The sequence below is a fragment of the Neoarius graeffei genome, chromosome 7 (assembly GCF_027579695.1).
Source record: "Neoarius graeffei isolate fNeoGra1 chromosome 7, fNeoGra1.pri, whole genome shotgun sequence".
Lineage (NCBI taxonomy): Eukaryota > Metazoa > Chordata > Actinopteri > Siluriformes > Ariidae > Neoarius > Neoarius graeffei.
The window spans coordinates 62,043,445-62,058,802 of record NC_083575.1 but is presented as its reverse complement, the minus strand read 5'-3'; the positions used below and the strand labels follow the sequence as shown (position 1 = coordinate 62,058,802).

The 15,358-nt window shown below is 41.2% G+C and overlaps 1 protein-coding gene across 2 annotated transcripts in view; it reads right to left on the bottom strand.

Annotated features, from left to right (window-relative positions):
- Positions 1-15,358, bottom strand: part of ptk7b (protein tyrosine kinase 7b) — a 247,499-nt gene that overhangs the window by 14,056 nt on the left and 218,085 nt on the right. The window contains exons 10-15 of one of the 2 annotated variants that reach the window (XM_060926216.1): positions 15,009-15,128; positions 13,885-14,034; positions 10,828-10,972; positions 10,490-10,617; positions 7,467-7,667; positions 5,159-5,314 (exon numbers count right to left, since the gene is read on the bottom strand). In XM_060926216.1, coding sequence (XP_060782199.1) covers positions 5,159-5,314; positions 7,467-7,667; positions 10,490-10,617; positions 10,828-10,972; positions 13,885-14,034; positions 15,009-15,128 — 900 coding nt within the window. The remainder of the gene's footprint in view (positions 1-5,158; positions 5,315-7,466; positions 7,668-10,489; positions 10,618-10,827; positions 10,973-13,884; positions 14,035-15,008; positions 15,129-15,358) is intronic. The other variant, XM_060926217.1, reaches the window with a different exon arrangement.

Sequence of the window (15,358 nt, the reverse complement as noted above, 5' to 3'; positions counted from 1 at the left end):
TTGAATTATTTCATAAACATATCGGTTTAATAACACTGTGTTGCATATATCTCAATGAAGCAAAGAATAGCACATTGGCCCGCAATCATATCCAAATGTTTTAGGCACGCTTGCTGAGCTGCGCTGAGCTGGACTCCGGTTAGCTGAAAGTCCGTGGAACGCTGCCTCTTGTTAATTAAACCTTATTTTGTTGGAAATCATCCCGTGTAGATACGACGGCATGTGAAATTGCCAGCTAGATAGAGTTTAATGTAACGAATGGGCTATAAATGGGGTGTTTTGAGGTTAGTCTGTTGCAAAACATTAAACTTTCGCTTAGACTGGATACTCTTCAAACAATTCCCTTGCTCAAGTGAAAAATGATAGGCCTGTATGAAAAGCGCAATTAATGAAAGTAGCCTAATAAGCCCTAAATGAATAAAACAACCTCTGTTTTATTGTTGTTGCTTACACGTTAAGATTTTGAATCTTCTCGGTCCAGTTCTATATCCAGGGAACGTTGTAATCCTTTTGGTTTATCCGTAATAAACGTGTCAGCCCCCAGGTCAGATAGGCCAATGTTACGTGGTTGGGAGGGTGTCAATTTTTTTTGTAACATTCTAAATTGAGTACGGAAAGGACGTTTATGAAAAACAAGACAAAAAAAATACACTGAAAAACTCACTGTACACATCACTAGTGGTGATGCTTCTATGTTCAGATTTTGGGAAAGCCATAACTCCGTTCTCATTGAGGCCCAGTTCCATCCCGTAAACAATCATTTTGGTTTATCAACTACCTGCGCTCAAACATGTCACAGGAGAGGCTCAATGGGCTGGCTATGCTCTCTATAGAGCGCGAACTTGCAAAGAAGCTGGACTTCAATGACCTTATTGACGACTTTGCCACAGCAAAAGTCCGGCGCATTGCATTTCGCACCTGAATAGTTGCAGACTAAGGAAATGTTCAAACTGTAAATATGTTGAAATGTTGAAATAAAATGGTTGACTGTTATAATGGGCTTGGAATACCTGTTATTTAAGGGTTGGAGTGAATGGAGACTGTGAAAAGAGGGGTTGGGTGTGGGTGGTTGCTGTGTGGCGATGTGCGTGCGTGCGTATGTGTGTGTGGGGGGGGGGCACTCAGATTATTGGGGGGGGGGGGGGGGGGGGACTCAGATTATTTTGTCCCGGGCCCAGCCAAAGCTGTCAACGGCCCTGTTCATATCCAAGATGACATTCATGTCACTGTATGTAAATTTCTGACCACACCTGTACATATGTAATAGGCAAGAGGCTGAGGGCTACAGAAACGGAGATCGGCACTGCCCAATGCACCTTAAAGGCCTGGTTAGTACTGGGATGGGAGACTGCCTGGGAAGATCAGGTCCTGGCACGGGAGGGACTTTGACTTTTGACCAAACCACTCAACCAAGAACCAAATAGACCACATCAACATCACCAAGAAGTTCAGAAAAACCCTGCAGGATGTGCAAGTGACATGTGGAGCAGACATCACTTCTGACCATCATCTGTTTGTGGCTGAAACTGAAGAACTGGATTGGAAGACCAACACAATGCCACAACAACAAGACAGTACTTCCAAATGATGCACAGAAGCTGGAGAAACCCTAAAAAAGAAGTTTTACAGGAAGAAGAAACCCTTGACAGCAAATGATAGGAAGCTCTAGGCCCCAAAAAACCCATAGAACATACAGAATATCTGTTGTATTTCAACAGGGACACTGCAGAAGATTAACAAGCATAAAAAACGCAGTACTAAACAACAGTAGTAAACTAGCCTGGGCCCGCCCATCCTAAGCGTGACGCAACACGAGGGCCTGTTCCGAGCTTAGTCTGGCCAGGCAGGCTATCTACAGCATTTCCAAGCTCCCGAAAAATCGGGAACCAATCAACTTTGAGCATCTCCAACGGCCCTGGGTAGAGGCGTGTTCAAGGCAGTGACGTAGTAGAACTGCGACTGGAAGCCATAGATTGTTTACAGAATCTATGCCGGAAGCGCTTCATTCACATCACGAACATGGAGCAGCGGCAAGCCTTTAACACAGCGGTAGATGCTGTATTGAAAGCATTCAACGGGAAGTTCTAATTGAAAACGGAGCAAAGAGCAGCCCTGGAGGTATTTATTGAAAGGAAGGACGTTTTCGCCTTGCTCCCGACCAGCTTCGGTAAGAGTTTAATCTACCAGTTAGCCCCGTCGCGTCACATACGTCAGAGGAAAGAGTGATGTGATTGGTTTAAGCTTCGTCACAGCCTTTTCTGGCTTCGACCAGTAGCAAACTGAGGCATTTCAGGGAGGCGGGTCAACCACGGGCTCTGGGAAACGGTTTGGCTTAATAGCTTGGCCAGACCAAATGCTCAGAGAGCTTTGAAGTCGCGTTAGCCAGGCTAGTAGTAAACCACAGTCAACTGCAAAGAAAGACAAAGGAGTAAACCATTAATAGGAGATGACCAACAACAAATGAGCATTTGAAGGAACTCCTTAAAAGATATATGTCCCAAAAGCCACCAGAGGTACCACCAGTTGACAGGGACCTGCCCATAGACTGTGACATCAACCAGGTCAAGAATTGCAAGACAGAAGGACATGATAAAATCCCTGCAGAAGCACTCAAGGCAGACCTGGAAACCATTGTGGACATACTTTATCACCAGTTTGAGAACGTCTTGGGAAGGGAACAGGTGCCATCAGGTTGTTCGAAGGGCTATATCATCAAATTCCCTAAGAAGGGTGATCAATTCAGAGACAGCTCCTGAACACACCAAATCACCACACTGTGCATCACTGAAAAGTCAGTGTAGTTGGAATGACCCTCACTACTGCCTGTCAGGTTTGTTGACTATGAAAAGACATTTGCCAGCATAGACACAACAGGTCTTTGGAAGCCACTCATGCACTATGGTATACCTGCCAAGATTGTCAATATTATCAACCAGTCATCATGTAGGGTGGAAACCGTCACCTATTTAGGCAGTATCATTGACAAGCAGGGAGGCACAGATCCAAAGCAGGACCTGGCCAAGCAAGAGCATCCTTCCTGCAACTAAAGATCATCTGGAACCACAAGGAACTGACTCTCTTTACCAAAGTGTAACTGTTCACCATCCATGTCAAATCAGGAGCAGAGTGGCATCATGGTGAACCACAATGTCAACTACAAGAAGGCTCAAGACTTTCATCAAATCCTGTTAGGAGGCCCCTAAAAATCCAACAAATGGGCTAACACCTGCATGGAAGGATTGGTCACATGCTCCACAAGCATTACTGAGCACACCCTCACCCGGAATACATTACATTACATGGCATTTAGCAGACGCTGTTATCCAGAGTGACGTACAATGAGTGCAAAAGTCAGGTACACAGTGTTGAACTTCTAGACAAGAAAGTTCTAGTGCCAGCTGAACAAGTGTCAACAATACCTTGTGTAATATGCTGTTGAAATACTCAAAACAGCCAAGGAAAACAAACCAACCACACAAAGTACAACTAAATAGAGAACTCAAACAGCTAACCCCAGGCTAGACAGTACACAGCCTGGGTTGGTTGAGACTGAAACACAGTTACAGAGTGGGCAGGGAAGCAGGGGAAAGGTGCAACCTGAAGAGGTGAGTCTTCAGTCTGTGCTTGAAGGTGGTCAAGGAGTCAGCAGTTCTGACCTCAATGGGAAGGTCATTCAACTAACTGGGAACATGGACAGACAGCAGCCTTGAGCGGGCTGGGCAGGAACCCAAGGTATCCAAGGTTAAAAAAAAAAAAAAAGTTAGTTTTTACTTCCCCAAGGTAAGTAAAAATAACAATGACCAAACAAAGTATCTGGCATCATGACATAGAAACAGACATTAAAAGACTGTAATACACCTGAGGCCAGCCAGAAAGAAGGGTCCAAGACATGTCTAGAGGAACCTAGTTAATGGACCATGTCCCACTTTTAAATGAAATGTGATGTCCACAAGTCCAGATGTCGCAGTTTAAGGCCCTGTCCACACGGCAACGGATTCAGGTGAATCCGATAAAATTTTTTATCGTTTCGGCCTGGCGTCCACACGGCACCGGCGTTTTGGGTGCCCCAAAACGATATTTTTTGAGAACGGTTTCCAGAGTGGAAAAATCTGGCAACGGCGCCGTTGCGAAGTCGTCTGGATGAGTAGAACGGATTTGTTTACGATGATGTCACAACCACATGACTAGAACAAGCAGCACTCACTCATTCACGCCAGGTAGAAGAAGGGGTTTATGCGCATGCGTCCTACTTCTATTGTTCTGGTGTCTCCGATGGGACCGTCTTACAGCGCACGTAGAGGTGTGGCATGTGTATTGCATCGTTTTCAGCAAGCGTTGCGTTGCCATATGTACCTGATATTTTACTGATCCGTTGCCCATGTGGACGCGATATTTTTTTTACCTGCTAAAAATAAAATCTCGTTGCCATTGTCGTGTGGATGTAGCCTAAGTTTTAGGGTTCAACAGGGTGCTCAAGTATTTCCTTAGTGGGCTGTAAATGCTTACCCAAATGCCCTTATACACAGGGCATTTATACTTATATACTTATGACACAGCTTCTTTGCAAAAGCAACATGTAATTATGAATGAACAATGGAATTTTTGTCATTTCTAAAATTTCAGTCATTTTATCAATCTTACGATCACACCAAAAAATGATGCACTATGGCAAACTCAACTACTTAAAGGCAACATAAGAGCTTCATATCAAATAACGTAGGCTGAGTATGTAGATGAAATGCTTTATAGTTTATGTGTCACATAAGGAGCAACCCTAATGTTGCTTAGTGACATGTTAAATTAACAACTTGAGATAGGTCAAGATTCCTTTAAATATCTTTCCCTTTATCACTGTTGCTGCAGGATTCTGTCTGCCCTGAGCAATCCCATCCGCTGTGAACTCTCCTACCCAATATCGCTTATCGATAAGAGACCACTGGTGAGTCCGCATCAATATGAGTTTCTCCAAAGGGCACATAAAGGACACATAACAGAAGGTTGTGAGCAATCTTTTGAACCTTAAAATAAGAAATGGCCTTGTGGCATTTATGGGTACTCACAAAAAAAAGATTAAGATCAAAAGTGCGCCATTTGGGACAATGTGTGCGTGACAGTGACCTGTATGTGTTTGTTCGTGTGTAAGCGAGGGATACTTTACCTAGTGTAGTGATGGTCTGCAAGTCCGCTCTGGGAAAGTGGAACTTGTCCGTGTTGCTTTGGCGCTTTTCAACTGTAGACACAGTCTCTAGATTAGTAAGAGCCACTTCTTCCTGGATCTCTGCTGTAGTTTGGCCATTGTGCTGCATAGTGCCTCCTAGTAGGTATTACACACAATGAGTAACATTCTCCTAGTAGGCATTACACACGTTGCGTAACATTCTCATGTTAGAAAGTTTATATACATATCAGAAATCAAAATGAATTAAAATAGTATATACTTTCAGAATGATTAATTATGAATATAAATATCTGTGGAAATTGCAGAAATAACACCAACATGCCAATTTTTCTTTAGACTTTAACTCTTTCTAAAAAGTATTATACAATATTTTTGAATGACTGAATCATTTTCAGGGAAATGACTGGTTGAAAAGCACCAGACTCGCTGCAGTTTTTTAAAGAAACACTGGACAGCTGAAAAGCTCACAGGTGTTTTCAAGTCCCATCTTCATAAAGGGTTAACACGTTAATTTTTGTCTAGTGACATTTTCCGTGGACCCATATAAGACACTTAACAGTTATTCCACGAACTCGAGTCGTGCATGAGCGCAGCACCGAGTCGGCTATAAACCATGTATGACAAGATTGAGTGGAATGACTGTTTTATTTTATCCACATTCACTGGATTTTGAGAAACCGAGCATTTTTATTTAAAATTTTTGCAAATTCAATGAATAAAAACTTTATACAAAACGTCCGATAAAATAATTTCTGCTTAGAATGTAAACAAACCGGTGAAATGACAGTAGCAATTTGTGAAAAACGCTATAATAATAATAATTCTTGAAAAATAAAAAAGGTACGTTCTTATCAGGCGGCACGGTGGTGTAGTGGTTAGCGCTGTCACCTCACAGCAGGAAGGTCCAGGTTCGAGCCCCGGGGCCGGCGAGGGCCTTTCTGTGTGGAGTTTGCATGTTCTCCCCGTGTCCGCGTGGGTTTCCTCCGGGTGCTCCGGTTTCCCCCACAGTCCAAAGACATGCAGGTTAGGTTAACTGGTGACTCTAAATTGAGCGTAGGTGTGAATGTGAGTGTGAATGGTTGTCTGTGTCTATGTGTCGGCCCTGGGATGACCTGGCGACTTGTCCAGGGTGTACCCCGCCTTTCGCCCGTAGTCAGCTGGGATAGGCTCCAGCTTGCCTGCGACCCTGTAGAACAGGATAAAGCGGCTAGAGATAATGAGATGAGACGTTCTTCTCATCAAATACTTTTATTCCATATTTTGTTGATGCATTACTGCCACCGACTGGGCTGGAGTGTGGAACAGGAGATTTTTTTTTTTTTTGGGGGGGGGACGATATTCTTTTAGCCATTTCTGTTTCTTTTAAATACTTGATCATTTTTGGGATTTTGTTTTCGAGTAGAGTTTTTATTTTGTGGTCGGTTGGTTCAGCAACACGCTCCACCATTTTGTTTTTCTCTACTCACGGTATATGAGCTGATAGCCTAGTAGTAGAGTAGCCTATCAGAGCAGAGAGTGAATGTGGATAGAATACGATTTGTTAGCCCATGCAGAAAGCGTTGGTCTTCAAAATATACTGATTTGATTATTCTTCACTGGACCATCTTGCTCTTTCGTTTTAATTGCTACCCTTCATTATCTCTTTACAATTTTATGTTAAAAGTTAAACAAAGTCAACAAGGTAGGTATAATGCAAGGATTAACAGGATCAATTCTGCTGAAAATATATCGAGCTAGAATTTATGTAGTGCCTTTGCACAATGCACCTGCCAGATTGCCTCCATGTTAATCCTGATAAATAAAACACCAAGCATACAGTTTCCTGCTAGAAGCAAAAACTAGATACTAGATACTGTGACTTGCACTTGTTGACCTGAAAAAAAAAAACCGATTGAAAAAAAGAAAGAAAAAGTCTTTCATGGATCATTCCGGTTCGGTGATCCAGATCAGCACCAAAAGTCATAGCAACTTAATTTAACCCAGAGCTATTCTTCAACAAAGCTCTCAACACTGATTAAAGCTCGCGTGTCGTCATTCATAACCATAAGATGGCAGCATTTCTCACTTTTAAACATCCTACAGCAGGCTATGAACTTAATTATCTGCTCATATTGCTTTTCACCAGTGAGGCTTTTGCCCTTACGGTGCATGATGAGTATGAGAGTTATGTGTTATATTAGACTAAAAGATCTGCAGGAAGCTCCAGATACAAGGTTGGATGCACACGTGGTTCATGTAAAAAAGAGTAATTGCTCCATCACGCACATCCATGCTCACTCACACACACCATTAAGGCACTCCATCTCGGGCTCTTCCCCGTCCTGTCCTTTCTGCAGTCTCTTGGCATTACGTCTCTTCTTGCAGTAGAACATAAGGCCGAGCACGGCGATGATGTAGGCAACAGCTGCCCCCACAGACAGGCCGATGGTTTGGATCATCTTGTACGGTGCTTTCCCCTCATTATTATCAGGACCATGTTTTGGCTTTTCTGAAGTGAGAGCAGAAGAAAGAGTTTCATTGTCTCTTAGCAGATGCTCTCCAAACGTAAGGTTTACAGGGCTACAAACCATCCTGTTCTTTTGTTTTCCTGCCAAAACGTGCTCAAGCAATTAAAAAAAAAAACTGCACTGTGGAATATAAAAAAGATTGGCGTTGCTGGTAGGAACTAACGTAACATTCGATGTTCAGAATTAGAGGTGATAGCAGGTTTGGCTAACATACCAAGACAGAATAAAACCTGGAGTTTACTGCATCTAAACATCAGTAATAAATGAATTTGGAGAGATTTTGATAATAAACATGTCCACATGCACTGAATGGATGCACAGTATTTAATTTCATTTGCTAAATGAAAGTTTGATGAAGACATTCACCTGATGAACAGAAAACCAAATCTCTTTGTGTGAATGTATTCCCATCCTCATGTGCAATGCTTTATAATTCGATATGCAATATCCTATTGCTGCGAAATATTTCAGTATTTCAATGATCAGTGGTCATTTTTGCTATTTCCTCATCATTTCTATCATGCAATACTTTATTATAGGTTTTAGACCACAGCACTGTTGAATTCTCAAATCTGTACAAGTTCATTCAGAGGGACATAAACAGCAAATCTTTTTTTAAACATTTTTTTTAAAACCCAGAATTCCTCCATAATTTAGTTTTGGCCAATCCCTACCCACCAATAGGAGAAAGAGTACGCCACCCCTCCCACTTGGGATCCCAACGCCACATAATGTAAACTTGAAAATAAACATAACGTGCTTTTTTCCCCCCTTACTCACTCAAGAGAGAAAACAGAGAGAGCTGTGTGCATGACATTTGTTTATAGCTGTCATAACATGCCGGACAACAGGTACTAACATTTCACAACATTGTAACTAGAAATGGTTAAAAGTACCACATGTCGATTTTAAATAAATAAAAAACAGGAACCAGTGTGAAATTGGTTACAATGTGGTCTAAGAGGAATAAAACACTTCAAACACTTAAAATCCTACCGTTGAAAAATAATCAGCTTTCAGATGGTCTCACACGACGATAGAGAATATTACATGTTTGCATGAAGATATGAAGTTTATCTTCGAGTAATTAACGTATTCACGAGTGAGTGAAGCGAACGAGTGAAAATATTTTCAACATGAGAAGATAAACTTCATACCTTTGCACCACCGTGTAATGTTCTTTATATCATATGGACACATCCACAAAAAAAAAAAAAAAACCCACGCAAGTTAATCAAAAGAATTTTAATTTTGAACTGATTTGCCATTTTGACAATACGCATCCAGTCAGCAGGAAAACACTGAAAGTGGCGTCATCGGCGTGAAATATCGGAAATTGTTATACATGCAGGACACTTTTTCGATGGAATAAAAACGTGTTCTGTTCCCTTCTAGCAGGTTTCATTCATTTGGTTCGATAGCATGCAGCATTGTTATCATATCGCTTATCCTACGTGTATTACGTCACTCTACCCAATGAAGAATGAGCGTTGAATATGGTTTACGGTATTGCATGGTTGTCAAGACAACATGACGTCACACATTGGAGACGTAAAACTTCGGCGCTGGTGAGCGACTGTGACAATTTGTAAACAAACATGGACGCCAGGTTTGCTTTGTTAAATACGGCAGATTTTGAGAGAATTTTGAAAGAGAAAAGACGCGTTGAACACCAGAAAGGAATGTATAATAATAATAATAATAATAATAATAATAATAATATCGGCTGGCCTTTTTTTCATGGTCTGTCAGATATATTACATTCAGCTAGCATGATATTGAACTCGTCTTGGACTTGTTCAGCATCATGCTACAGTAGCTGAATGGAATATATTTGATATACCATGAAAAAAAAGCCAGCCAATATTATTTAAATGTCACTCAGATCCGTGATGTATTTTGTATGAAAAATGCGAGTTTTTCAACACGAGTAGATAAACTTGATCCTGCTTGATCCATCCTGGTGCCCTGTGTCTGGTCGGAGTTTTATCGCCCCGCTCCTGTGAAGGACGGCTCCATGAGGACAGTTGAGGGTTATACCTGTTAAAACTGTTAATATTATAGTCAGGCTGTCTGTTGTTGCCCAAATGAGGATGGGTTCCCTTTTGAGTCTGGTTCCTCTCGAGGTTTCTTCCTCATGTTGTCTGAGGGAGTTTTTCCTTGCCACCGTCGCCACAGGCGTGCTCATTGGGGATAGATTAGGGATAAAATTAGCTCATGTTTTAAGTCGTTCAAATTCTGTAAAGCTGCTTTGCGACAATGTTTATTGTTAAAAGCGCTATACAAATAAACTTGATTTGATAAACTTCACATCTTCAAGCCAACATGTGATGTTCTTTTTATTATACAGACACATTCGCAAACAAAAAGTACCCAAATTTATCAAAACAGTTCACCGATTTCCTCACGAACGTCATACAGAGATTTGTGTCACGGTTTTGTGTCTCCATGTCCCAGATGTAGCTCGTATGAAAAGTACGAGTGGCGTATTTCCCCAGTAAAACACTCGTGTCCATATATCACACTATGCTGTTGATTATTTTCCTATAACAGCACATATAATACCCTTTTGTTTTATTCCTGACATAAGGTATAATCTTATACACTGGTACACTATGATAACTCCGTCCTTTCAATACAGCCTACAGTTACAGTCTGAGAACAGTGCACATGTGATGTAAAAAAAAACAATAAAGGCATCCATCATATACACCAGCCGCTTTAGGATCCATCGATAGGGTCCAGTTAAATTATATCGGCTGAGTGAGACGCTCTGCACGTGAGCGTGAGCGTGCTTTCTTACCTACGACGAAGAGCTGTGCAACGCGATGTCTGATGCCACAGCTGTTGCCTGCGATGCAAGTGTACGTTCCTGTGTCGGCAGTAGTGACATCGCTGATGATCAGAGAACCATTGGGCATCTCTTGAAATCTGAGAAGGCAAAAGACAGAAAAGAAAGAGAGGATGTTATAAACTGGAGGAGTAGACGAGTTAAGTCTCTTCGAATAACCGCCTAGCTAGCAATCTGTCCCAGATCAGGAGTTAATAAAATAATAGAATAATTTACTTAGTACTGAAACATGGTATGAAAAATGGTCCATAAAGAGTAGCCAAGGAAATAAATCAAAGCTGGAACTCGACCTGGAGGTGCTGACAGACAGCGCTTTGTCTTTGACTACCCACTGGATGTAGGGCTGTGGGTCTCCTGTAGCCTGGCAGTGCAGTGTCGCTGTGTGACCCTGATACACTGTAGTGTACTCCGGTTCCACCTTAAACTCTGTATACACTGAGAAACAATGACACAAGATGTAAATATGGACTACTTGAGAGTAATGTGGTGGTGGTGGTGAAATAGCCTAGCACTGGAGTCTGAGCCTGGCTTGGTATCCGACACGCAGTTTAAAACCCTGAGCTACTCCAGGTGTGCTCCAATATAACCCTGTTCTGTCGAGCCTTTACCCTAGTTTGGTCATACAGTATTAGAATAAGTAATCTTTCACTCTGTTATGATTAAACAGGTGTAGAAAATGGTACTAATGACATTTTGGCATGCCATTGTGCACATACCCCAGCAGAGGTGTCACACACTTGAGTATTAACTCTGGACATTATCTCTATTTTATCAAATGTACTCATTTGCCAAACTGTTAAACACAGCTGAGTGGAAATTTGCATCCTTCTTGGTTTCTGAGGAAAAAAAAAAAAACGAAACAAAACATGACATGTACACCTGTAGTACACTTATTTATCTCCGAAACAGACAATCATCCATTATCTGTAGCCGCTTATCCTGTACAGGGTCGCAGGCAAGCTGGATCCTATCCCAGCTGACTACGGGCGAAAGGCGGGGTACACCCTGGACAAGTCGCCAGGTCATCACAAGGCTGACACACAGAGACAAACAACCATTCACACTCACATTCACACCTACGGTCAATTTAGAGCCACCAGTTAACCTAACCTGCATGTCTTTGGACTGTGGGGGAAACCGGAGCACCCGGAGGAAACCCACGCGGACACGGGGAGAACATGCAAACTCCACACAGAAAGGCCCTCGCCGGCCACGGGGATCGAACCCGGACCTTCTTGCTGTGAGGTGACAGCGCTAACAACTACACCACCGTGCCGCCCTCCAAAACAGGCAACACAACCTAAATATTAGTATCACTGTGTCTAGGTTAGCAGTTCCCTTTATTAAAGGAGACTTTTTTTTATTATCAAAATTCGATTTATCTAATTTTATTAAATACAGGAATGCATTGTTGACGGCTATTTTGTCACTGCTATAGCAAGTTATGAGTGTTTGAAATATGCTCTGTAATATATCAGTCCACATGTCAAAGCAATGGCCGTAAACGAGATTCGTTGAGACCTGTGCGAGACATCGTAGGATGGAAGTAAAACGTACAGCGGAAATCAAAGTGACCAACATCTGCCAACGTCGTCAAAAGACGCGCGCGCCCTCTTTCGAATGCTGACGTAATCAAGCCGGAAGTTTTGTTTGTTTTGATAGCAATCAGGAAAGTTTGAAAAAAGTAGGCAGTGATCATCATTTAAACTCATTTTTGTGCAATATTTCGTTTGGAAAACAGTTTTCAAAATGGCGGCACTGACGCCTGGCTGACACTTCACGTTTCGAAGTCTCGCAGAAGTCTCGTGAAGATCGCGCGGATAAGCGACGCCCGCCGTGGACCAAACGAACTAAATTCAACATGGCTAAAAACCGAATAGGTCAATAAGTATAATATTTAATTGCAATTAGTTGCCAATACGAGTCACGATATAAGGTTACTAAAACCGAAAACGTAATTGAAGAACACGTCAATTAAGAAATAAAGCAGGTTTAAAAATGACTTTAGTTCTCCTTTAAATGTGTTTTATTAATGTGTCTAAGACAACACATTTTTAATTTAAGTTTTATTGAAGGCACAAAACGCTTTTTTCTATCAGCAGTGAGGTTAAGTGTAACTGGAAAACAAAGATAGCCTCAGTGAGGCTGTAGCTCATACTGTTGTTGTGTGGGAGTTTGAAATCTGATCAAGCCTATAGGGTGAGTTTCAGTGAAAACGTCCCAGCAGTTTACGAACAGTAGTGTTTGGTGTGACGAGTCATCCAAAATTTTCAAACGCCCATAAAATGTTAAATATGAACGGTGGCGCCATCGTCTTGGAAAGTTTTATACAGACCAACCTGGGGAACATTCCATGGAAGTCTAATCAAAGTCTGATCACTCCTGTAGGAGGAGTAGTGATGTTCGTGAAACTGCACGTGACCCCTGTGTAGCATCAAGCATGGCAGGTGGTGCCACATGGTGAACAATTCTTGTTGGAATGTCTTTAGAGTCTTCTGGGTGAGTTTCAGTGAAAACGTCCCAGCAGTTTACAAAGAGTAGTGTTTAATGTGATGAGTCGTCCCCAAAAATTTCAGATGCCCATAAAATCGTAAATATGACAGTTGGCACCACCGTCTTGACAAGTTTTATGCACACCCACCTGGGGAACATTGTATACGAGTTTGATCGAAATCTGATCAATCCTGTAGGAGGAGTAGTGATTTTTGTCAATTGCGGACGGACGACGGATGATGCGTGATCGCATAAACCCATCCAACCTGGCCAACAGCTGGATGAGCTAAACAGCATTCACAAGATCTAAAAACAGAACATCTGAACTTTTTCACTTAGCTGCAAATGCTAGAAAATGTATTTCGCTAGACCGGTCCCAACAATACTTAAGAAATGAAATAAACATGTGTCAAAAGAACCTGCCAAAGAATGGAAGAAAAATAACTGTTAAAACTCAAATTTTGAAAAAAAAAAAAAAATCAAAACGAATAGCAGGAGACATGGAAAAGTGGAATAATAGTCTGCATTATATCACATTCAGAAATATTACAATGACTGGTTTAATTTTAATTTTTTTTTTTTTACCTTTTTTTACTCTGGTTAATAGAAGAAACATCTGTAAGAATAATTTACTTGCACTCAGCTGCCCTTCGCTCTTGCACTGTGATTACAAAGTTATGTTTATTTCTCTTTTTCTTGTTGATTCTTGATCTTGGATTGTCTTTCATTACAGATGATCTCTTTGACAGTGTTTATTTGTGAATAAACACTTGGTTTTTTTTGCTTTTTTTTTAAATCAAGAATTACAAATCCACAAAAAGTCACTCTTGAGTAATCATTTCAGTTCATCTCACCTCCCACAGTGAGAGAGACATCGGCTCTGATCTTGCCCTGTGGACGGTTACTGGCTTCGCAAGTGTAGTTTCCCGCATCACTCCGTGTCACTTTCTCAAACAGCAGAGTCCCATTGGTTTGCTTTACGTGAGCTGGGATAGCGCTACCATCTACAGAACAGAGACAGAGAAAGGGAGAGGAACCAACGTTAAAGGATTCAATCTCGATTTAGTTTTGAAGATACAGTCTGACTTACACAGGTAGAATATAGTTTAGTTTACTTTACTGAGTCTGCCACATTCTGACAGATTAAAAAAATAATTATACTAATTATGAACAAACGAAATGTGGCGGGATAAAGGAACAAGACTTGCGTCCCGATTGCCACCTCACCCCTACATGCTAAAACATGGGAATACAAAGATTATACTGTAAAAAATTACACCACAATACACCATTATAACAGCAAAGATTAAAAAAAAAATTGTGCCGACACGAATCAATGTGCATGTTGATGAATAAATATAAGATAAATAAAAATTTAGGTCAGACACATGGCACAATATCAGCACTAGAATAACAACATATACTACTACTACTACTACTAATAATAATAATAATATCTATTAGATTTAACAGTTATTTCACAAAATCAAGTCGTACATGAGCAGACAGCTGATGAGGAGCGGAGTGCCGAGTTGGCTATAAGCCATGTACAACGAGATTGAGTAGAATAACTGCTTTATTTTATCCACATTCACCGGATTTTGACAGAGCATTTTTATTTTTTGCAAATTCGAGAAATAAAAACTTTACTTTTATTCCATATTTCGTTGCTTTTTTGGGGGGGGGTTGTTTTCGAGTAGAGTTTTTATTTCATCGTCGGTTGGTTCAGCAACACGTTCTGCCGTTTTATTTTTCTCTCTGGTATATGAGCTGATAGCCTAGTAGTGTAATCAGCTCATATATCGTTCACTGTTGTGTCATTACATTATATAATTATTCTAATATTTTATATATAAAATGTAATGGCATAACAGTGAAAACTGGCAAAGGGAAACATTAAAAAAAAAAAAAGAATAAAAACACCCACAAACCTACCGCCTTGTTGTTTTTTTTTGCACACAAGCCACGTCTCTCTCACCTGCTTTGGTCCAGTGTATAGTAGGAGGTTCTCGGCCCGTCGCAGAGCACTGAACACTGGCCTCTTTATCTAGCTGCAAGCACTGAGGGGACTGAGGAGCTGGGGTGAACTTCAGCTTTTCTGGAACACCCATGCGCACGCGCACACACACACACACACACTACATAAGCAACAACAAGGCAGGAGCTGGTGTGAATTTTAAAGTGCATATCACGGGTAAATTCAGGAGCAAGATCAATGTAATTCTCCTATTTTATATTAAACTTTGGTCAAATATCTGTCACATTTTGCATTTTGTGCATTTTTTTTACCTTGCGCAATACCAGAAAAATTCAGTTGAAATCAAGCCA